The 26,514-nt window shown below is 34.1% G+C and overlaps 1 protein-coding gene across 2 annotated transcripts in view; it reads right to left on the bottom strand.

The window, feature by feature from the left end:
- LOC147832604 (uncharacterized) overlaps nucleotides 1-26,514 on the bottom strand; it is a 142,953-nt gene that overhangs the window by 37,020 nt on the left and 79,419 nt on the right. Inside the window, exon 2 of one of the 2 annotated variants that reach the window (XM_087295893.1) lies at nucleotides 21,340-21,702. The exons of the other annotated variant lie outside the window; for it this stretch is intronic. Within the exon in view, the coding sequence (XP_087152019.1) occupies nucleotides 21,340-21,435 (96 nt within the window). The 5' untranslated portion in view covers nucleotides 21,436-21,702. The remainder of the gene's footprint in view (nucleotides 1-21,339; nucleotides 21,703-26,514) is intronic. 2 annotated transcript variants of the gene reach the window in all.

The raw sequence follows: 26,514 nt of genomic DNA, 5'->3' as shown, positions 1-26,514 counted from the left end.
ATTATGTAAGGATGTTGCCAGAGTGGCTTTTTGGTTTCTTTTCTTGTGCATCTGGCAATCCATATTAAAGATTTTTTTAGCATAGCCTCCTGAGACCCGAAGAATTTTTTTTCCTTTTTTTCTTTTTATTTATTTTTTCTGTGATTTCCTACAACCCTTGGGTTAAAAAAATTCTACAATTTAGAGTTTTTACATTTTGTTATGTTGGCTTGAGAAAGCCAACATACTGTTATGCTACTCTGTCCTTGAAAACAAACGTATCTCCTCCTAGGCCGTTCATGCCACAAAGCCCAAATGTGGTCAAAATGTGCCTTCTACATTCAAGATTGTTGCTATATCTCCTCATGCCTATAAGACTTATTGTTTTTTTAATAAAAAATGTTAACTATTAAATTTTTATAATCCGGGCATATAAAAAAATTATACAAGCCCCAAATTTGGCCAAAAGCTGTATTTAGATGCGTTAGATTTTGTTGCTATATCTTTAAGGTTTATCAGACTTATAGTTTTCCAATAAATAATTTTTAAGCATTATTTTTCTCAAAATATGGCAAGCCATTTTTGACTTAAACTCCATATTTTTTACGGATATGGTAAGCCATTTTTGCATGTATCACTTTCACACTTATTAAGCATTGTATTTTCTAAAAAATACGGCAAGCCATTTTTACATAATGTTCATTGCCTTAGTCCTTTTATTAATCAGGGGTCGCCACAACGGAATGAACCGCCAACTTATCCAGCATTTGTTTTACACACCGAATGCCCTTCCAGCCGCAACCCAACACCAGGAATACATAATGTTCAAGTCCAGTTTTTGACACTCATAAAGACTGTCATAGAAACATTGGGGTTGATTAAGATCACTCATATTGCCAAGAAGCTTTGATGTATCATCACTAACCTGTCAAATGTCCCCATAGCAATAAAACAGTATAACCTAGCAACCATTTAAAAATAGCAATATCTCTACATCAGAACATCGTAGGGACCTGGGCATTGGCTTGTTTGACTCATGCTAGCAAATGGGACTTCCTGTGTACTATGCATGGTAACAATGATAATGGAAGCCAAGTGCTAATAACGATTAGCTACATGCTATGAATGATTATCTAAATGCAATAGCATATGCTAGAAATGCCTACTAAGTATTAGCATTTGATCAAACATGTACACAAGCATTGCCATTTAGCAACTGCTTAGCAACCACCTAACAATGCCAAAATTGTTTTAGCAACTGCCTAGCAACCACTTAGCAACCGCCACCGTGCTTCCTGCCAACTGCCATTCCCAGTCCTAGCGCGCAGTCACGTTGGCTTTCTCAAGCCAACATCAAAGTTTATCAATAAACTTTAGGTTCTAGTTTTTATTTTTAATTTTACAGCATGTCCACTGTAGTAGACCACAAGACAATTTTAGTTCGAAACGACCGCCACTCAGACAACAAAACTGTACAGGATATGGCTGTAAAGGGGTATTAACCAATATTAATGTTACAAAAACAAAACAGCCATTTTTTCCTTTTGAATTGAAATTCCTGAAACAGTTTAGTCTGAAGCAAAAACAAAAAAGTGATATTAATCCAAAACAAATTTAACATAAAAGTGATTTAAAACTGATTGTCATTCTCTAAATGTCTTTAATTCTCTAATTGTTCAAATGTCAGACCCTAAATCATAGTCTCCCTTAACTATTTTATAAAGAATCCTCTCTGCTTCAGTTCTGCCCTCTACAACATGCAGTCATTAACTACATTAAGATGATCCTGGTGTCCACTATAGTGGACATTTAAAAAAGTATGATATTTTGAAACACAAGCAAGTTAACAGCTTTGAAAGCTAAATATATTGTTCCTGTCACTTTAATAAACAAATATATATTTAATAATAATAGTAAAAAAAAAATTAAAAGCTAAACTTTACATGCCTCTCTCCTTCCCATAAGATGTGCTTTTTTTGTAAGTCAACCATTTTGGATGCAGTGTAACAAGTGGTTCCTAGCATGCCAGCCTATCAAATGACATATCACTAGAAAGCCCAGGATGTCCTCTGAAAAGAATAACAGGACCTGACTGAGTAGCTCAAAAAATTCAAAGAAAATTAATGAAAACGCAATGTCCAATACAGAGGACACAAGTCAGTGCGCAAAGTCTCTGGAGGAAAAGGTAATGCAGTCATTCAATTTCGTAATGTTGCAGTATGTATTTGAATAATGATGGAGGTCCCACGTTATAATGTGTCGCTTATACCTGTGAACTTACAAGGTAACTAGATGTGTAAGTAGTAAGTAACTACTGTGTATGTACATATTGGTACATAGTATTTACTTGTTTAATACTGGTGTAACTACACACAAGTAACAACACGATAGTATGTGTAAGTTCAAATATGTAACAGGACATTGGTAACAACACTAAAAAAGTGCACATCTGTAACAAGAATTACATAAGTGCATTGTGTAACACAACCCACATCGACACCTGTTTGCAGTGTATTTACAGGGTAAATCATCAGGAGCTGTCCACTCAATATAAAGTGTAAAATGGTCACAAATTACTGTGATATATATAAAACCTAAGCCTTTGTGCAACTGTTTAACAGCAGCAAAAAAAGTACAAGTTATATAGAAAAATACAAATGGCTTATGTTTATATGTTGTTTTAAGGTAAACTGTAGAATCACATCAGTAATTTGCATTAAAGAGGTAGTTTACCAAAGATAGTGTTATTAATGTCCTGTTACACATTTGAACTTACACATACCATTCAGTGTACTGTAACGAGTGTAGTTACACCAGTAATATACAAGTAAATACTATGTACCAGTGTATACATACATTGTAGTTACACACTACTTACACATCTAGTTACCGTGTAAGTTATATAAAGTGGGACCATTTTGACTATTAAAACTGTTTTCCTTAATAAGTGGTCAAATAAATTAAAAATCCTAATAGTCCTAAATGGATTGTAAAAAATATTCAATTATTATTAATACCAAATTTTATGAAACATGAAATTGTGATCATTTTTCCCCACTGTACTCCTCTCTAAGTGGAAATGGAAATAAATGCATTCCATACTATACTAAACTGTACGAGAGGGGTCTGGATGCAGACTTGGTGCAGTGCAATCTGGGCTGCATCCAATGCTTTTTAATGGGCCCACATAACCCCACCCCTAGCCCTACCCCTCACAGTGACATCACTCGCTCCATTTGAGTGCATTGTGTCTGACATTGCATCACTGAGTGATGCAATCTCAGCTTGCATCATAAATGTTACATCCAGATACTATTGAACTGTACTACTTAGTGGAAAGTAGCCATAATTATTTATAGTGTACAATGCTAGTCTTGTCATAGCATCTACATACTGATGCTTTTCTGGTAATTTGACTTCATTCTATTGCCCTCGTTTACCAAATTCACTTTGGATAAATGCAGCTGCTAAATTAATATATTTCAATGAGAAAATTTATTATAGAAAAATGTTAAGGTGCTTTTTACTTTACTTAACATCTACTTTTAAATCATCATATTCCAACTGAAAACGGTACAACAAACCCTTGAGCTTGAAATGTTTTCGAAAAAAATCCTATAAAACGGAAGCACAACAGTTAATCTCTAAATGCGGCTCAAATTCATCACTTCATTGATTGAGTCACTGGGTTTTTAATGATGAGAGAACCTGAGGTGACTTGCTTCTATTTCCCCCATCTGTAAGTCATTTTGCATAAAAGTGCATGCTTAATAAATGAATGTAAATGTATTTTGTAATATGAGGTGTAATTTTTAAAATGCTAATATTTGGAATGACGTTTTTCTTCTGATTGGGATTTTATCAGAATCTTCAATTGTTTTGTGGATCATTCATCCACTGCCACTGAGCTACCAGTGTATTCCTTTGCGTTCGCATTTCCAAAAATCACATCAATATGTGGGTCACTAAGCTATTCACTCGTGTAATTTTTCCAGACTTTGTCCAGCTGTGGGCTGTGTTCGTTTGTACAAGGACCGGGATGCAATCTTCACCCTAAGAGCTATTTGTCAGATTGTATGTAATGCATATTAGATGGGCACTTCGGCAAACATGTCTTTGTGCTACAGTACATACATATTTCACAAACACCAAGCCATGAAAGATGAATTGTGCTTTGCAGCAACAACAGAGCCACTCAAGGTAAGCATGCTGGTTTCAGGAGTGTTAGTAGTCACAAAAAATAGGCTTGAGAGTCACGAAGATTATGATAGGTGCAATCTTTGCCATTTTTTCCAGATGTTTTGTTACAAAAACATCCCATCTTCTCCTACTAGGGCATCAATACTGCAATATCTCCATCCACAATGGTCACATCGCAGTGAATATTTAATATTTGTGAGTTTTTAAGGCTTAAACGGTGACCGAGAGAACTCAAACTAGACTGTTAGGTTGGGGTTAGGGTTAGTGTAAGTTGACATGCATTTCCCTATGGTCAGTTAAATGTCTGTTTAGCAGCAGTATCAACAGATCTTCACCTTAGAATTATAAGGTTCTATCTTACATTTTTGTCAAAATTGAGTTATTGACATATTCTTTTTAAATGACAACTTATTTACATTATGGGATGTGTTTTTTAGAAGTTGTTTGCATTTTAAGACTTTTTATTAAAAAACAAATGTTACACACATGCTGTTTGCTATGGAATGCAAAAATTTTAAAGCTCAATATCTCAAAATCATTCAGAACGCAGATACAACCTTATGATTCCAAGGTGACAAGATATTAAGCAGACAGTCTACTGATACTCAAATGGACCATCAAAATAAAGTGTTACCCTCAAATGTGCTGCAAGTAAAGAAAACTCAAGCATATACAAATGCTTTTCTTACTTGAAGAAAGAAAGTATGAACTTTTGGTCTTGTTTTTAGTCAAAATATCAACAAAAAAAAAAAAGATCTTAAATCAAGAAGCATTTTGTTATTTTTGTTATTTCACAAAATATTGTCTTGTTTTAGGAAATAATAAGTCAAAATTAAGTGAGTTTTTCCTTAAAACAAGAAAAATAATCTTATTTCAAAGCAAAAACAACACTATTTTTCTAGAAAAAAGTTCTATATAAGGAAAAATACTAACAAATTAAGAATATTTTGTTCCAACACATGCAAATATAAAGTAAGACCCTAAATATTTACGCACCTGGCTACTTCCTTTTTAGAGTCAGCACTGTAAAAAGTGATTAGTTACTTAAAGCGAGTAAACTAATTGCCTTAAAAGCACCAAGTTAACTTTAAACTGAGGTGAACTCTAATTAATCGCAGACTAAGTTAAAGGAGAACAAAATAAATGAATGTTTATAATATTTTATACAGATGCATCCCAATCACTTTTAAATAACTAATTATTTTCATTCATTCATTCATTTTCTTTTCAGCTTAGTCCCTTTATTTATCCGGGGTCGCCACAGCGGAATGAACCGCCAACTTTTCCAGCACGTTTTTACACAGCGGATGCCCTTCTAGCTGCAACCCATCTCTGGAACACAACCGTACACACTCATTCACACTTATACACTACGGACAATTTAGCCCACCCAATTCACCTGTACCACATGTCTTTGGACTGTGGTGGAAACCGGAGCACCCGGAGGAAACCCACGCGAACACAGGGAGAACTTGCAAACTCCACACAGAAACACCAACTGACCTAGCCGAGGCTCGAACCAGTGACCTTCTTGCTGTGAGGCGACAGCACTACCTCCTATGCCACTGCGTCGCCTATTTTTTTTTCCAAACAGCTATTAATCAAGGTCAGCTGGTGAAGCTGTTTTCATTTTGCAATATTTGGAGAAAAACTATATGTTGCACTGTAAGTTTTGTACAGTATAAACCATGCCTATAGAAAATCGTCGAACCGTATGAAAATCTATACCTTTACTCACATTGCACCCTGCTTTCTGAAAACCTTCAAGATAAAGTTGTAGAAAGGGTAAGGAGAAGTCTACAAAAACATTTCAAAGACTGGAAAAGTTATTTAGAACGTAATTTGATTTAAGAGTGAATGAATGTATGTAAGAATGGGAGAGTGTGTGGGTGTTTACCAGTACTGGGTTGCAGCTGAAAGGGCATCCACTGCATAAAACATATGCTGTATTAGTTGTCAGTGCATTCCGCAGTGGCGAACCCCGATAAATAAGGGACTAAGCCGAAGGGAAGGAATTTGATTCCAGGCTGTATGACAAAGTAATTATTTCAAAGGGGTATGATGATTTTATAGGCACTGATTCCAGGCCTCAAGCCTGAATTATTTGCTAAAAACGTATGCTGAAGCAAAAAAAGTTGATCTCTAATAATGGCTCAAATTCATCTTCTCTGACTACATTGATTGAGTCACTGTGGTTTATTGATGCGCCAGCATATCAAAACACCCTGACAGCACAAATGAGCTCCATGTCACATCACTACAATATGCAATTTGCAATTATAATGTAGTTCAATTATAATATAATTCATTTACAGGGCTGAATAAAAATATTGATTTTATGATTAATTGCGATCTTCATTTAAACAATGCCGATACAGATTTTTAAATGTTTATTTTTTTGTGGGCTGCACCAACAACCATACAGAGTGATTAATGTAACGGTAGCCTAGTTCTAATGCAAGTGATCCTTAAATGTGCTAAATATAAACCTGTTATGTATTAAATGTGTTTACGTGTAAACAATAATTGGTAACAAAATTTATAAAACTTCCGTGACTTCCTAGGTTGTTTATGAAAACCTACTTTTTTTAGGGGACACTTTTTACTGTACATGACATTTATTGTACATGCATGCCAATTGTGAGTCAATAGCCCCTATTACACAGCGATACCGATAAATACCTGGAAAATTACAGGAGCGATTTTACCATTAAAGGCAAGAATATTACGGAATTTTTTAGAAAAAGACCATTCAAACATTCATTCCAGTAAATTCTGACATCATTAACCAGAAATGAGCTCTAAACGTCTGCGCTTGAATTTGTAAAAATAGAAGGTGGCAATCTTTTGTTGATCGTTAATGGTAACGTTACATAATATGTGTTTGTGAGTGTGTGCTGGCGCTCACCGGCTGCTTCATGTGCACATGCGTCAAGCAACTGAAGCAGAGCTTGAAGATAAACAAACAGCGGTTTTTCATAAGCATTTTATCGATATTTTTTTCCAAAGTTGGCATTAAGAAGGAACATAAAAACGTTATCTGACTAACAGCAGCTAAATGTGTCTGGAAAAAATATTCAAAAGCTTTTATTTTCATAATTTTCATGGATGTGAACGCGTCTGAATGTTCTGATTGGCTGGAGTAGACAGCTCACGTCAGCGCGCTCTAAATTACCAGTTATGTTACAACTTTTTTTTTTTGGCAAAAATTGCCAGAACGAATTTACCGGTATTTTCAAAAAGGGCCTGTTCGGACATGATCCCTTTCTAGAAAAATTCCGTTAATTTTCCGGAAAGGTCTGCATGTGAGAAAGGGGCCTATGACACACAAAATAAGTGCGTATAATGTTTAAGAGATGGCTATTTTTTACTGCACTGTTGACAAAAGCCATTCCCACAGATCTAGATATAGAGTTTATATCAGTCTAAAATAAATGTTATAATTAAAATATCCTAACAGAATTTTTGATGACCTTATCTGTTGACTAAGGTTGCATAAACACTATAATAAGAGGCTTTCTTAACTGTAGCTATTTACTGGTGTCAATTTTTGTTTTGTGTCTATTTTTTTATTGAGTGAAGTGTGCAAAAAATTTGCATTTTCATCTAAAAATCACTCTCAACATTGTATGTTTGCAATCACAATTTCAATACAAATGTTATAACTCGTTTGACTTATCACAAAAAGAAAACTAGCTTCATCAAAAAAAAACATTCAATCAATTTTAAATTTAGACTTTTTTCTAATTTAATATAGTAGCATGACAAGCTGACTCAAAACAACCAAAAAACGGCATACTTTTAAGGAAGGAAAATACACACTTCATCTAACCAAAAGCCAGTGCAGGCTGAGTGCACAGCCACGCAGTAATTTCTTATGTTTATGATCCAGCACACTGACCATAAGAGCTTTCCTGAAGTAGCCTCTCGCTACGACCTTAGTCTCATGGGCATCGTGATGGAAATGTGCTCGTAAAACTGCTAAGCAAAAGGGGGGGCTAGTTGCTTAATTGGGTTTTATTGAGCCTTCTGGTTCATTTGAAGGTATGAGTTAAATTGTCTTGATAACCCCGATCTGCCGTGTTCACTCCGACTGACTCCATCAGTCACACTCCATCATTACCATTACTGGCCGTTATTTAACACTATTTATGATGCGTCTTCACACCTTTAGCTTCACACTTGTAATATGGAAATTCATTCCAAAAGCACAAAGGATCATCTAATGTGTGCCAATACAAGAACGCCACATTTTAAATTCAAAACACTCATTGTGAAGTGGAAAATATGAAAAAAACTGTGGCGTATTTCCAAGTAAAATGGCACATAGAGTAAGAAAATATAGTTGTTTTGCTAATTTAAAGGGATTATATATATGTGGGGTTTAGATTCAGGGGTTTTATTTGGTGTTCTGACATACTCATAGCAAAGTTTTTTTATTCTTTGATTAAAAGTAAAAACAAGTTGGAAATACCTTTGCATGGAAACAGGGAGTCAGCGAAGGTCTTGTTTAGTTAAGGCCCAGTTTACACTAAAATGTTAATCGATCCACGTCCACACCGGTGTTTCACCTAGCGTTTCTAAACAGCTCTCAGTCCATACTACACTGCTGAAAATGCACATTAAGTGACCACACACATACACTATGAGCTCTAGGCAGTAAGCGGGTGCTTTGAGCACACCTCCCCAGTTGAGATCAGCACAGGTCGGACAGTTCAAGGATCTTCCGTTGGATTTCATCTCAATATAGTTGTTAAACTTAATATTTATTTCATCTTATCTCTATCTAATGGTCTTTCAAATCTATTACTTGTTCTCAAGTATCTTATGTTGTGCAAAGTATATATATATATATATATATATATATATATATATATATATATATATATATATATATATATATATATATATATATATATATATATATATATATATATATATATATATATATATATATATATATATATATATATATATATATATATATATATATATATATATATATATAATACTAATTTAAGTAACCACATACACTGATTCTCCACATTTGACTGATTGCTTGCCTTTATTTCATATATTGTATAAACTTATTTTACGTTATACTTTTATAATAGCAATTATTGATTATTAAAACTGAAATTCAGCAAAGGAGACGGGCTATATTTCGTATTTTCAATGAAAATGAAAGGAGGTAGGTATGTTATAGGCTCAGTAGGTCATGATGGTCAGGTGACCAAAATTCAATGTCTAGCAAGTGTCTAAAGACAACGTTATTTTGACGTCCAATAACGACATCAAATTACGTTGATATTCGGTTGATTTTAGGTTGTGTTGGAAAGGGACATGCTGTCAGGTGACCCTTTAGGTCATGATGTCAGGTGACCAAATTTCAATGTCTAGCAAGTGTCTAAGGACAACGTTATTTTGACGTCCAATAATGACATCAAAATACGTTGATATTTGTATGATTTTAGGTTGTGTTGGAAGGGGACCTACGTCTGATTGATGTCATAATGGTAACGTCCACACAACGTCAAGGTGTAACATGATTAGATGTTGATATTTGGTTGATTTTAGGTTGGACATTGGACACTGATGTTGGCCTGACGGTAAGTTCTGACATCAACCCAATTTTCATCTCCAAACAAAATCCAGTGTCCCCATAAAGTTGGGGTACAACGTCAATATGACATCATGTTGACGTCCTGTGCCTGCAGGGTACTTAATATTGAGGACAAAGCCCCAATTAGATAGTCGAATGTCTGCAGCAATGCCTCTGCTTTCAGATGTCTTCGTTTTCCCCCACCCACACTGACACGGAGCAGCAAGATTTCAAAACAAACCAAAAAAAATCCTCTCCAGCGATTCAAAAAACTCAGTTTTCACGACTCGAAAACTTCTGCGTAGTGTGAACAGAAGGTATAAAATGTATGCGTTTTAAAACAAAATGTACTGTATTTGTGTAAATAGGTCCTAAGTTTAAGCATTGATACCGCAATGTGATCATTCGCAATAGTCACATCTCAGGATATGCAAAGTTTAGTCTGTATTATAATTCATCATTTGCATGTGTTTTTGAGGCAAGTGACTGAATGAGGATTTTAAAAGCATTCAGACATAAGAACTTGTACCATTTGTAACTTTGACAAATTAATAACAATTAATTTCATTGAATAGTTTATTAAACGAAAACTATGCAGTATTATTTTACATTTGATCATTCAATTACTGTACACCTGAATACAACTAGACTCCTCCAAAAACAATACAATGCAGTTCATTTAATTTGCATATTTTTCTTTATTGAATGTACCTATGCTTGTATATTGTTTATTATATTTCATGCACTCCATTAATCATCCCAATCGATCTAAAATTACTAATTCTTTCCAAACAGTTTTTCAAGTCATCTAGTCAAATTGTATTTATATCCTAATATATATATATATATATATATATATATATATATATATATATATATATATATATATATATATATATATATATATATATATATATATATATATATATATATTGCAGAATAAAAAAATATTTTTCCAATATCTGCAGCCCTAACACACACTGTGCTGTGGTATATTCTTCTTAAAGGGGATAATATGTGGGAATATGCATGTATTATTACTCTTAATTAATTACTAATCTGTGTGTGCACTTTCAGAAATAATGATCCATAAATGGTCCTTATACCTCAAAGAAAAAGTAAACCTTAAAATTTAACACTTTTGCACATTTTAGATACTAATAGTTACTTTTTTGATGGATTTTAAATTTACTAATTTTGTATAAAGTCAAGCTGTAATGAACTGAAAAGTAAAATTAAAACGAATATGATGTCCTATAACCTTATACTAAGTGCTATGAAGTATAAATGGTGGGGTGGATTATATATTTTAGATCCCTATTTAAATCCCTAAATTATTAGTTTGGGTGCTCTGGTATATTCTTCTTAAAGTAGATAATATGTGTGAATATGCAAGCATTATTACTCTTAATTACTAATCTGTGTGTGCACTCTCAGAAATAATGATACGAGAGCTGTCACTGTAGTATCTTTTCAAAAGGTCCACATTTGTACTTAAATGGTCCATATTGGTACCTCAAAGTAAAATTAAACCTTAAAACTTCACACTTTTGTACATTTTAGGTACTAACATGTATCCTTGAGGTATTACTAAGGACTCTTTAGTTACTAATGTGTACCTATTGAAAAAGTACCACTCCAGTGACAGCTCTCTTACCATTATTTCTGAGTGCGCACACACAGATTAGTAATTAAGAGTAATAATACAGGCATATTCCCACATATTATCCCCTTTAAGAGGAATATACCATAGCAACAAAACAAATAATTAAAGGTTATAAAGCTGAATGTCAGATTTTAAATATGTTTGGTGGAGTATACTGTATAAATGACATATTGTTTTAATTTTTGAGTGGGTTTTCTGTGTAAATGAAGCAATTTAAGCAGTCTCTTTAAATAATATAATTTTATATTGTTGAATAGCAATACAAGGCCTGCATTTACAGAGGAGAATGCAAAACACAAAAGACAGGAAAGCAACAAAAATGACTGACTTTACAATGAAAAAATCCATTTTAGGAGGAGCACTACTGCCATCTAAAGGTGATGTAAAAAATCTTCAAACACCTTAACAGTCACATTATAATCTCCTATTATTTGTTTGGTGACTCAGTGCTGGATTCACTCTGAAATAATGAATCATTCAAATGAGAAAAGTGATTACCATGCTAAAAAAGAAAAAAAAACATCCCTAAATTAGACATACTGCAATTAAATGCTCTTATTTTTAGCCATTTTCTTCTGGAAAAAAATGCAATATAGTACTAAAGTGCTTCCAGTTTTGTTTGCAAATATAGTATACATGATTTTACCATATGCATTTGTGAAGCTAATTTGCTTCTTTTTTCATTCACACAGGAGGTTGCAAACTTGAGAAATACTGCATACTATAAATGTGCTAAAGACAATTACATGAACACAATTAAAGTGTATATATATATATATATAGACATCTCTAAGCTGTTCAGCTGTATGCTTTATCATAACTAGGTGATTTTTTTTTTCACAATGAGCATTTAATACTCAAACTGAACCCAGAAAAACATTCTCAGCAACAGACTCCATCACATTAGAAAAAGACTTTTTCCCCCAGATGCAACCTTTCCTCTCCCCCAAGTGAGTGCACTATAATTTTCAGGCTGTCCTAAATGTGAAAGGATATTAATATGCGTTTACATCTGTCTTCTATTAATATTCATGCCTGAATCCACATCTCTACACAAAGCCAATTTTCTGGCCATCTGGGTTATGGCTGGTGGAGGTGATGGATCCGCTTTTATTTGCAAGGCAGCGATACATCATGAATTCCCTTCTCCGTCGAGGTGTTGTGGAGCGCCTGAGCAAAAAGTGCAGGGTTTTAATTAGAAAATAAAAGATGAGTTTCATTGGGAGGCCTATCTCCCTCCAGTCTTTTTTTGTGGAAAATGGCAAAAATACCCCCACATGAAGACGTAGAGAATCACATCTGCTTTGGTTTTATAGTTAAAAAAGAAAAAAAAGGCTATCTTTTTTTTTTTTTTTGATGGATTTTAAATTTACTAATTTATATATAGTCAAGGTGTAATTGGGCTGAAAAATAAAATAAAAAGCAATATGATGTCCTGTAACCATATAATAACTGCTATGAAGTAAATGGTGGGATTGGATTATATATTGTAGTAAATTGCTCATTTAAATCCCTAAATCAACAACACGTAAAATAAAACTAAATAAATAAATAAATAAATACATTTTTCTAATGTTTTAGGAATGCAACCTATTCAATTTGTATTTTATATTTTATTAAACTATAAGCATGACTGTTAAAATGCTAATTTTTAAATCAAATAGTTTTTATTATTTTAATGTATATATTTTGACATAACAAGTTTAATAATCATTCATATGAATAATACTTGTAACTGTATTATTATAGTATAATTATTGTTGCTGTATTATTGCCACTAATATACTATTACTGATATGTATTAATATTGTTAATAATAAAATGTGAATTGTTATTTAGGCTGCACAACATTGGGAAAAAAACTTACTGGTATATTGGTATATAAATATTTCACAACATGACTTAAGTAACAGTTTGAGAAGAATTCACAATTTCTCATTGCTTGGGATTGTTTTTTAGGTTAGGGGATCTGCATAAAATATATCCAACAATATATATATATATATATATTTATATATATATATATATATTTATATATATATATATATATTTATATATATTTATAATTAAAAATGTAAGCACAAATAAAAATAAAATAATCAGTGCTTTATGGTTTTTGGTGGAATATTAAAATATTGAGGTAAAAAAATTCAGTCATCAAATCTAAAATAACACTGTATAGTGTTCATTAGATAAATAATTAAGCTCAATTAATCTTAGCTAAAGTGGCAAACTTTATCATTTCTTGTTTCCAAATGGTTTAAAATTACATTAAATCTTACAGTCATAGGCCTTAATAAACACATCTAAAATTTTGTTTTTTTAAATTTCACGCTAAGAGATTATGGTTGATATTCATAATGATTCAACAAATATGTGTGAACTGTGATTTTTAGTTAATTATAATCCCAGCTCAACATTGCACATCTCGCGATGTGACTTTTGCGGATATATTGTGCTGCCCTAATTGTTATTATTAAATGTAATCATTGAAATTGTAATCATTCCATTTTAAATGGCATACAATTGTTACATTTATAAAAATATGAAAATTGAAATTTTTTTTCCTTTTAAAATATTTCCCAAATGATAACAGAGTGTGTAACAGAGCAAGGACATTTTCACAGTATGTGTGATAATATTTTTTTCTTCTGTAGAAAGTCTTATTTGTTTTATTTCGGCTAGAATAAAAGCAGTTTTTAATTTTTTAAAAACATTTTACGATCAAAAAATTATTCTAATAATTCTGACTTCAACTGTATATAATGTTGTATAACAATTACAATATAAACCAATATTGCCATCGCTCTTAACCAGATCACATTCTCAGGCATTGCTAAAATTAATTTTTAAATAGTTACTAACCAACTAAAGTTTCATATAATCACCCTTGGCCCTTGGAGAGTGTTAATTTTAGGGCTTGATTCAAATATGCTAAATACTAGGGTCAAATCTTTAATGTGACCACCCTCAGAAGTCTGACATTTAGTAAGGCCCCCGGTCAATGGAAGCACTGTGGTGCTGTTATTATACAGACATCAATTATTGGAATAGTACGGTGAGTGTTCGTCCCAAGAGACCAAGTGCTGTCTATCAGGCATGGACACTTTCTTAATGATTAATGCTGCAAGTTCCTCCATGAACTCCAACTGCAGACCCATGGGGCTCAGAAGCCTCGCAAAATGACCAGTTTTATTGCAGTGCTGAGAATCAATTATGCTAAGGGTTTCTAACGAATGCACTTCAGGGAAACAAAGCTGCACTCCTGGCAATTTCATCCATTTGCATATTGATGACATAAGGACAGTTTTTGCAATGCAAAAGAGAAATACGGGGCAAATTATGCACCTCAAGTTGACTTATGAAAACACCATCGATCTACAGTATCTTCAGCAAATATTGGCGTCATTGATAAACATAGGCAAAAGAGAGCTGTGTTAAAAAACGATTCATTTAATTATTTTACCCTTTTGATGTCTACCCAAAACATTATCAGCATAAAAATTTGAAGATGCTTGAGTTTTTGGAGGAGAGTAAATGTTTTTTTCTTAGTGATGTAAGTGAGGTCAGTTTGTACTTTTGAAGAATTTCTGACACCAAGACCAAACTAACTTCTATAATTTTCCAGCTGTGATTCTTGGAGATTTTTAGGCCATTCCAAGTGTAACGGAGGCCAGCTAGTAGGTGCTGTGCAGGTAAACCTCACTCCTCTGACCTCTAAAGTTTCTCTAGCGACAGACACTAGAGGTCATGGTCTTTAGCTTCCTTGGTAGAGCAACCGACTCCCATGCGGTAAGTCGCCGGTTCAATACCTGCTTGGAGCGGGTTGGGTGGTGTTGGACCAGCGGGGTTACATTGGTGCCGTGACCCAGATGCGAGTGAGGTTTAGGGGGGTGAGTGTAACGGATTCCAGCTAGTAGATGCTGTGCAGGTAAACCTCACTCCTCTGACCTCTAAAGTTTCTCTAGCGACAGACACTAGAGGTCATGGTCTTTAGCCTCCTTGTTAGAGCAACCGACTCCCATGCAGAAGGTCGCCGGTTCAATATCAGCTCGGAGCGGATTGGGTGGCGTAGGACCGGCGGGTTCACACAAGCATCATTTATTATCAAGATAAGATCAAGAAACACGTCTACTTCCAAACCAATTTAACACTATAAGCTCACTGGAATTTCTTAATTATTACTAATTTACTAATTATAATTATAATTATAACTTACATTTTTGATCAAATAAATGCTGAGCAGAATACACTTCTTTTAAAAGCGTTTTTAAAAAATGCATTAATATCGCAATGTGCAATGTAGAGTCAGGATTATTGTTGAACAGGAGCATTTTATTAAAATAAAATGTGATTTATGGTTACACTTTTATGGTTACACTTTTTACCAGAAATTGTATCATTTGCATGTGTTACGATCTGTGACTGTGTAAGCATTTTTAAGGCGGTTTAAAGCAGGTACAGGCACAGGCATTTATAATGTTTGTAACTTGAAGAAAACATTAAATGTTTTCATATACGTATAGACTAAACAGTGTTATTTTACATTTGATAATACAAGTTATGTCCATGGATACTTCTGGACTCCAAGAAAATAGGGGAAATAACTGTTTCGTTTATTTGTATCTTTGCTACTGTATTTATCAATGCTTGTGATTGGTTTATTATATTTTATGCATATTTCATGCTTCGACAAAATAATCTTAATCAACCTGAAATGACACATTCTTTTAATGTAGAGACATTCAAGTCATCTGGTGAACTTATACTTAATATTGCAATATGTATCGCTGAGGCGGCGCAGTGGCGCAGTAGGTAGGGCTGTCACCTCACTGCAAGTAGGTCGTTTTTATGTGGAGTTTGCATGTTCTCCCTAAGTTTGCGTGGGTTTTCTCCGGTTGCTTCGGTTTCCCCCACAGTCCAAAAACATGCGCTATAGGTGAATTGAGTAGGCAAAATTGTCAATAGTGCATGAGTGTGAATGAGCGTGTATGGTTTTCCAGGGATGGGTTGCGGCTGGAAGGGCATCCGCTGCGAAAAACATATGCTGGATAAGTTGGCGGTTCATTCTGCTGTGGCGACCCCAGATTAATAAGGGGACTAAGCCAAAAAAGAAAATAAATGAATGAATGTAACGCAGAAAAACTAAATACTGCAGTGTCTGTTTTTCCCCAATATCGTGACACACACACATTAAATCACACAGGACAGTAGAGTGTTTCTGGAGTCTGAAGTCATCCTCAATTAGCCAGTAAAGCAAGAAGTTCTGGACGCTCTCCAGAATGACCTCTCTAGGGAAGTGATGGATATTGTGTGTTTAGGATGGCCAGTCTATTACAGCAAAGAGGTTAACGTGCAGTAAAGATGCGTCTGTGTGATGGCTGCAGTCTGTCAGCGTCACAGATGCATTAAGGTAAAAATGCAATCTCGCTGGAAGGATGCTCGAGCACAATAAAAACTGCTATTAATATTAAATGTGGGATGGATAAATTATACATGCATGACACTTCTGCGGAGCGGGCTTAAAGGTACAATCAATTTTAAGGGGATGAGAATTGGATGCCTCTAATACATGCGAGCTTGTTAATTTACATGCACTTTCGTTTTCTTAGCAGGCACTTTCTTACCCAGGCTACTTACAATAATGGATTCACATCATCCAAACACACCAACTATTAAGACTAAAGTACATGATATATAAGCCATGAAGAACTAATGCATAGTCAGTTTGAGAGTGTACTGTATATAAAACACCGGGATTTGTTTTTATATGAGAAGAAGGGAAAGTCAAGTAACTGTAAGGTTTTTAATAAAGAAAATAATAATCATCTCTTAGTCAGGGGTGCACAAACTTTTTCTTATGAAGAGACAAAAACTAAACTTGATTGATGTGGTGGGCCGGAGATAAATATATACCAAACTGTTAAGCTGTCAATGTAATTTCCTAATGTATTATTATAATTCATTGTAGAATTTATTATATAATTCAATTATTAATTAGATTGGCGACGCAGTGGCGCAGTAGGTAGTATTGTCGCCTCACAGCAAGAAGGTCACTGGTTTTATCCTCGGCTCAGCTGGCATTTCTGTGTGAAGTTTGCATGTTCTCCCTGCGTTCGCGTGGGTTTCCTCCGGGTGCTCCGGTTTCCCCCACAGTCCAAAGACATGCGATACAGGTGAACTGGGTAGGCTAAATTGTCCGTAGTGTATGAGTGTTTGTGTGAATGTGTGTGCATGTTTCCCACAGGTGGGTTGCGGCTGGAAGGGCTTCCGCTGCGTAAAAATGTGCTGGATTAGTTGGCGGTTCATTCTGCTGTGGCAACCCCAGAATAATAAAGGGACTAAGCCGACAAAAAAATGAATGAATGAATAATAATTAGATTTGAAACACTTTAACTGTATTAATAATTATACATTGTATAATGAATGAATGTCAAACAATAAAAAACATGAACAATTCCATTTATAACACTAAAAATTACACTTTGCCTTGATTTGCTTGCTGCATGTCTTCTGCAATGTCCATCAAGTGACTGTATTTATTTATTTATTTTTATCTGATTCATTCTGTATTTATTTTTATCTGATTCATTCTGTATTTATTTTTATCTGATTCCTTTACAACATTTAATTGAAACACTTAATTTCATTTTTTCTTTTTTTTTCTTTTTTTGTAGCTCAACAGTTAAAAAAACAACTTATGTTAAATTAGAAATGACAATCTCTGTTAAAGGCATTCCCCCAAAATTCTGCCAAATCAAAGGGTTAACATGGGCCAACTTTGACTTACATGCTCTAGTTTGGGCACCTCTGGTCTTAGTGGTGAGGTTCAAAAGTCCCTAAGAGATACTTTTAAAGGTGTAAGTGGCTGTTAAAAGATTTTTAATGCTTTTAAAACCCCCTACTTAAAAATAGGGGTCTCCTAAAAAAAGGCTGGAAACCACTGGTGTAAAGGCAGTAAGCAATCTATTGAGTTTCATGTTTAAAATCTCAAATCATACTGAGATTATAAATTGGTCTAAGATGTTTTTCAGAAAACTATTACTATTACTGTTGTTACATTTATTCTATGTATTACACTACTGTATTAATTTACAGATGCAACTACTTATTAGAATTAATTACATTTTTATAATTCATTTGAATTAATTTGTATTATCTGTTTGTTTTAATGTATTTCATAATTTTGACAACTTATTTATTTAAATATTATTTAATCATATTTGTATATCTGATTTATAATTATTCATTTATTCACTTTACTTTGGCTTAGGCCCCTATTTTTACTCATTCATTCATTTTTTTTTTCGCCTTAGTCCCTTTATTAATCTGGGGTTTTCACAGCGCAATGAACCGCCAACTTATCCAGCATTAATTTTATGCAGCGGATGCCCTTCCAGCTGCAACCAATCACTGGGAAACACCCATACACACATACACTAAGGCCAATTTAGTTTATTCAATTCACCTATAGCGCATGTCTTTGGACTGCGGGGGAAACTGGAGCACTTGGAGGAAACCAACACTAATACAGGAAGAACATGCAGACTCCACACAGAAATGCCAACTGACCCAGCCGAGGCTCGAACCAGCGACTTTCTTGCTGTAAGGTGAAAGCACTACCCACTGCGTCACCCCCTTATTTTTTGTTTTATAATTATACCATAATAACAATATATACATACTTTTTAATACTCTGATAGATTTAATGGCTTGCTCCATTTGCAAACAAATATCTGCATCTGAAAGGTGTGGACCAACTAACCTACAGGAACTCAAGAGTTGTGACCCAACCAAACCAGTTGGGTAATCTCCGGGGAGGTCAAAACCTTTGTTATAAAGTAGTGTCTCACAGAAAGTACTTTAAGTTAAGTTACTTGAAGAAGATGGGTTAATGCTGAGAAACTGTACAATTCATTGGCTTCAATAAAGTCTTCTCCCTGTAAGAACTTTGATCAGCTTACTTATTTTATATATTAGAGTCATCTCACACATCGGCGAGCCACTCAAGAATGGTAAAGCCAAAACCAGCTAAATTTAACAACTCTTTATACGTTTCTTATAATACTTTACTACAAGTATTTCTATAGATCTTAATACCAACTAGGCATGCTCAAAATAACAGATTAACTGTTAACCGAAAGGGTGCGTTTTTAACCGATTAATGGAATCAGTTAAATGATTAAAAAGTATTATTTTATATATTTTTAAATTTTGGCTGTATAAGGGGCTGATCACAGTGAACGCGCTGTTTGCTTCAAGTGTTTTGCGCAGCTGTTGTTCGCATGTTAAAATAAATCAGTATTTTAAAATGCAATATTTAATGTGTCAGACACAAAATAGACAGGTACGTTTTTTTTTATTTTTTATATTTTTATATTAATCTGACCAGTTAACCGTTAATATTCTGTTACGAGCAGCGGTTGTCAGTTGACAAAATTAACTGAAATGAGCATCCTTAATACCAACCCAGGTTTATTCTGAAAATGTACCTCTATATACATTTCTGGAGTGCACCAAATACTTCCTAGGAGATACGTTTTTTTTGCAGTTTTTACTTTCGTGAATCCACCAGAGGCCGCTCAATTCACGCCAGTTGCTCTCCCATAAATCCACCAGAGGACACTGTCGACTGACTGACCCATCCTCCTCCTTCCCTAAACCAAACCAATAGTATTTCCAAAGCACCGATTGACCCGCCCACCCACTTACCTAAAGCCAACCAACAATTTTAAAAAGCAATCCAGAAAAAGAAAACTCCTCGTCTGATTTTGACTACGTTTTCAAATTTTACCACATTCTCACCCTCTTATTTACTTGTTTTTATTTTTTGGGTTCTGTTTTTGTCTTACCCGCTTTCTGGAACCCGCTTTTAATAGAACTTGAACAATGTCATCGTGGTCAACTCCTCTTTGCATCTCAAGTCCACCAACATACATGGCTATCTAACTGGACAAACTGGTAACAGGGGAAAAGCCGACCATAAAGGTCTGAAAACGAAACCAAAAAAGGAACATCATTATATTAATCGTTTTAAAAACCATAGTTACTTCTGGCTACATAATTCGAGGTCTCCAGAAACATAAATAGAGCAATGATTTCAGAATGAAACCATGTTGCTTTTATACAATGCAGATTGTGAGAAAGTAGCCTACTATTAATGAACATCAGGTTTGAAGATTCGTCTTCATTCATTCATTTTCTTTTCGGCTTAGTCCCTTTATTAATTGAGGGTCGCCACAGCGGAATGAACCGCCAACTTATCCAGCATATGTTTAATGCAGCGGATGCCGTTCTAGCTGCATCACTGGGAAACATAAGATTAATCTTTAGAAAACCAATTTAATATGTAAATCTTAAAAACTAAACTAAAAAGCGTCAAATAAAAGTCCCATTCCCATCTAATTTTTATAACCACACCATCGAATTGGTCAAAAATGTGAAGTAAAAATGGTGACAAATACAATTTCACCCTATTTTTAGTGCATTCAGATGCATCAATATTCATGCCTTTTTTTATCGTTGTTAACCACATAACAGTCTTCAAATTATCACACCACATTTGAAGAAGACATCTCAGGACGACGACTATGCAATCAGATTTAAATCCGCAACGATGAAAAGCTTTCAAAGAGTGTATTGTTTGTATGTTAATGAAAACGATTGCATTCTTCAAGATTAAATTGACATCACGCAGGCCGAAAACACCGGCATAAGGTGGCCCGTGCATTTTAAATGAAGAAGTAATCAGCAGAAGGTTTCGCTCTGATTTCGTGTAGCTGCTGACAGACACCGCAGAGCGCGTAATGACAGAAGCAGGCAGGCGTGCGGACAGAAACACCGTTGAGATGACTTGACACCCTTAGAGAGCGCAACACTGATGAGGTCTCACCTGCAGGCAAAAGGAGCCACGCTCAAAGGGCCCCGATTCCTCTCGCTTTCTCTCTCGCCGGGCCCCCAGACAGCCAGGGCTCCTGACATATGCCATTCCCAATCTGTTCAGCGGGAGCACTTCTTTCTGACATAACCTGTCAGCGCGGCACAGACGGCCACCAACACCAAGCGCAGAGAGCCGTGTTGATGCAACCCACTTCCCGCTAATTGGTGTTTTTGTAATAACACCATCTGTTCCTTAAGAAAGTCAGAATCCGTCTCTAAGAGGACACAATCTTCCAGAACAAATGAATGCGGCAGACAAACAATGCAGGATTTTTTGGAGGAGATGAGGGGACGTCTGCAAGATGGAGGCTGGAGACTTGAGGGGAAAGGAGAAGAAAGATGTGTGTGTGAAACTAACATCTGTTTGTTTAAAACTTAGTGTCAGTGTGTCTTATTAACAGTTGTGTGTGCTTTAAATCACATATAATTCCATTTGTGTGTGTTAGTGGGGGCTAAATAATCATTCCATGCTACTTATAGCATACATAGGCCTCTTACAGAACATACAGTACAACCTAAAGAGCAAGAGGTTTACAAGTGTGGTAAGAAAGATGTTGCCTGCTATCTAGTGGACAATGTCTGTCACTGCAGACCTACAGCACAGACTAAAGCTTTATTTACATAGCGTAAATTCGTACAATTATTTAATTCTTAATAATTTAAGATTTTTAAAAATTATTTAATATTTTACTATATTAGTAGCGCCTATTAAAAGGTGGTTTGTCATCTACTTTTTTACTTAAAATGCTATTGTGGCTAAAAGGGATGGTGTTATTAAGGATATAGCCTAGCTAGCCATTAAATCTAACTTTACGCAACAAAAGTAAAATGCAGGAAATATTAGCAAAACAAAATCCTCCTCATTAAAACTTCAAAATATCCAGAAACACTTATAGCTTATAACCAAGTAGGGCCTATGTTACATTAGGCCTACCCAGAATTTCAAGTCAGTCATTTATGGTCAGTCACAAAGCCAGAACAATTTTGCAAGCTTTAAACAATGTTTAACTTAATTATTTTTTTTATTGCTGTGCAAAAGTAAGCGACAATTTTACCTTACCAGAATGTTTTGAGTTCGACGTGGAAGGCCCTTTATCTGCGTTTGGAATTTAATGCAGTGCTTGTCCGGTCTAAGACCCACTTTATATCGTATATCTATCAGACAGTGAAGATCACAGATTTTTAAAGAAATCAGACCTCAAACGCGGCAATTTTAGAATCGAAAGAGTTCTTGGTTGAAATTAGAAGCCAGTGTGCATATAAGGGTGGGCGTCTGTAGTGTAACAAGTTATTTTAGCAGTAATAAAATACTGTTTGATAACAGGTGGATAACAATTTTAGCCAGAAACTGCAAGACTTATGAAATAAGCCAACAACAAACTACTTTTTTTGCGTATTTACAAAGAATTTTTAACATAAACTCAGGCAAACGCCGATTTAACAGGAAACACATATAAATAATTTGAAATTAAAGCTATTTCAGCGATTTTTACATACTATCTTTGGTAAAATGAACATCAACAGAATGTTCTTTTTTATTTTGTCTATACACATTTACAGAAAGTCTGCATTACTGCATTAAAAATTTGTTCTGTAGACAACACATTATTTATTAAATATAGTCAAGACGACAGAAAAGCATATAACCAGCAAAAGCAAAACATTGCAGGCCTAATATCTGTGAATGTGGTTAAAGCATATCGTTATCTCAATATAATCCTATATTTCTGGACATTTTTTTAGAATATAAGGGACATTTTATACCAGAAGCAGACAGTGGCACTGAAATGAAAACAAATACAGTGAATAAAAAGTATTTCATCCCAAATTTCTAAAATAAACTGATGGCTGATTTCTGTGAGTTGTTCTGTAAAGGAATGTCATTCATTTGCTTCTCAGATTGTTGTTCTTAATTAAATACACTTTACTAATACAAACCCTGTCATTCTCATTGTCCTCAGCCTAATAGAACCTACAGCTTTGTAATGCAAAACTGTTATTTAGAAGAAAATAAATACTTCAGAAATAGCAAGCTTAAGTTGTTATCATTCACATCAATTGATTAAAAACACGAAAGTATGAATAAATACTACAAATTTATAATACAAATACATTTACAATCATCTCCATGTTTCTGTCAGTCCTATCACATTTATAAATTTAACATAAAATGTGTGCAATACACGCTTGAGGTTTTATGACTTGGAAGCGACATCATTGACGAAGAAGAAGCAGACAGTGATCAAAGATCTATCATTGAATTGTAGGATTTTATGCTTATTTTTGCATGATTTTTTGAGGACTACAAGCTTAAGTTAGGCCCTGTCCAGTGGTGGAAAGAGTAATGGAAATTCATACTTAAGGAAAAGTACCATTACTTGCCTAAAAATGTAGTGCAAGAAGAGTAAAAGTATCTTTTGTAAATTTTACTCAAAGTATGAGTAAAACATACACTGAAAAAAAAAAAAAAAAACTAATTTTACAGAATATATCCCTACATTTTTCACAGTAATTTTTTGTAATTTAAAATTATATGTAGAACTTAGTAAAATGACAAACAATCTCTCTAAATTCACAGTTTGACTTTCATTTTAGGTACTTTAACATTAAAGACAAATTACTGATATTTTTGTTTTTTATACAGGGAAATTACAGTATTATTTATACAGTATTTTTTCTGTTATTTTAAATTATATTCAAAAATAATATCTGTAAATTAACAGCATGACTGTTATTTTATGTACTATATAAGTAATGACAAATTACAGCAATTTGTCTGTTTTATACAATAAAATTGCTGTATATTTTACACAGTGTTTTTCCTGTTTTTTTATGAAGTACATTTAAAACTACGTAAAATTAAAGTTATAAATTGTAATTTCTTGCTCAGTAAAAAAAATAAATAAACAATCGTAAAAAAAAAAAGGTCAAATGACTGGCAGCTATGGCTGCCAAACAAAAAACATAAAATTACAGTAAAATTTCTTTGTTGAAATAAAGTGTAAAAAATAATAAATCTACAGATATTTTCATTAAAATGTTTACAGAAAAACACTGTTATTTTACCAAGGAGGCTAAAGACCATGGCCTCTAGTGTCTGTCGCTAGAGCACCTTTAGAGGTCAGAGGAGTGAGGTTTACCTGCACAGCACACATTAGCTGGCCTCCGTTACACTAAAGTCAGCTTTAGAAACTAGAAAGCACTGTTTGTTTATTTGACATTTACAAGCTTAAATCAGGATTTTCTTCTTTGTGTCACATGCCAAACGATTAAACATAGTGTAAGTGACCATTTTAAGGCTTTAGGCTTCTTAAATAGGACTCAATGCACAGCACGCACAGCTAAATGCAACGTGTTTTACACAGGCAATCTGTTACAGTGGGATCAATTCCATGGATGATTAAGCATGATAATGAAGGTTTTTGGACATTCTCCACAGAGGCGCAGACACAGCAGCTGGTGACATTCATGAGTGCATCACAATGAATTCCCATTACTTTCAATGATCATGAAGTCTGCTTTTGGCGATGTTACAAACCCAATAAAATCGCTAAAGTATGCCATATGTGTCTGTTAAGAGGGGAATTAAAGTCAAATTGCTTTATTCGTAATAAAAGGCAAGCAAATCCAGCAGATGATTTTGTGCTTACACGTTGATGATGACAAGATGGTCAAAATAAATTTGCATTAAAGATGTAATCATGGAAGAAAAAACATATAGGTTACAGTCATATTTGAAATTATGTCAACATGTTTTTACCTTCAACTCCTAATGTCTAAAGAACGATGTTGCAAGCCTATATGTAGTCAAGCTTATATGGCCTATAAGATGATATTAAAATGCAGTTTTACAGAACAAAATGTAAACATCTGCAAAATTTTCATTCATTAAACCTATATTTTGTGTTGTTGCAAAATGAACAATTGTTTTGTACCTATAATCTCTATTATATTATATTATATTATATTATATTATATTATATTATATTATATTATATTATATTCTTCATTCATTCATTCATTTTCTTTTCGGCTCAGTCCCTTTATTAATTCGGGGTCGCCACAGTGGAATGAACTGCCAATTTATCCAGCACATTTTTACGCAATGTATGCCATACCAGCCACATCCCTTCTCTAGGAAACATCCATCCACATACATACATTCACACACACTCACTCATACACTACGGACAATTTAGCCTACGCAATTCACCTGTACCACATGTCTTTGGACTGTGGGGGAAACCAGAGCACCCGGAGGAAACCCACGCGAAGGCAGGGAGAACATGCAAACTCCACACAGAAACGCAGAGGCTCGAACCAACAACCCAGCGACCTTCGCTGTGAGGCGACAGCATGCCACTGCGTCTTCTATATTATATTATATTATATTATATTATATTATATTATATTATATTATATTATATTATATTATATTATATTATATTATATTAGCACGCCTCAATACAGGTTCATTGTTATACAGTTCACTAAAGCATAAACAAACAAATATTTGAAATTTGTAAAATTGTAATACATTATTAACACATGTGCGTGCCCTGTCATTAATATAACAAATAACAACTTGTTCTGGTTATATTGTTATGCTTTATGTAGGCATACATTATTATTTGGGACATTCTAACAAAAAATTACAATTTTATTTACAAAAAAAAATGTGACAGGGCCTGACTTAAGCTTGTCATCCTCAAGAAAAAAAAATCATTCAAAACCAAGCATAAAATCCTTCTCAATGATAGATCTTTGATCACCGTCTGCTTCTTCTCTGTCAAATGATGTCGCTTCCAAGTCATAAATCCTTAAGCGTGTATTGCACACATTTTATGTTAAATTTAATGCAAATGTGACAGGACTGACAGAAACATGGGGGCAATTGTAAATTTGTATATTTTTTTAGTATCTTTTGTAGAATTTATAATTTTATATAAGTTTTTAATAAACGGATGTGAATGATAACAAGTTAAACTTGCGATTTCTGAATTATTATTTTTTGAATAACAGTTTTTAGCATAACAAAACTATCACAGCTGTAGGTTCTACTGGGCTGAGGACAAGGATAATGACGTACATTTGCAAAGTGTTTTTAATAAAAACATCAAAGAACCAA

The sequence above is a fragment of the Danio rerio genome, chromosome 19 (assembly GCF_052040795.2).
Source record: "Danio rerio strain M-AB ecotype USA chromosome 19, GRCz13ab, whole genome shotgun sequence".
In the NCBI taxonomy this organism is placed as follows: domain Eukaryota; kingdom Metazoa; phylum Chordata; class Actinopteri; order Cypriniformes; family Danionidae; genus Danio; species Danio rerio.
Note: the sequence above shows the minus strand (reverse complement) of the source record. Positions and strands in the feature narration are given on the sequence as shown.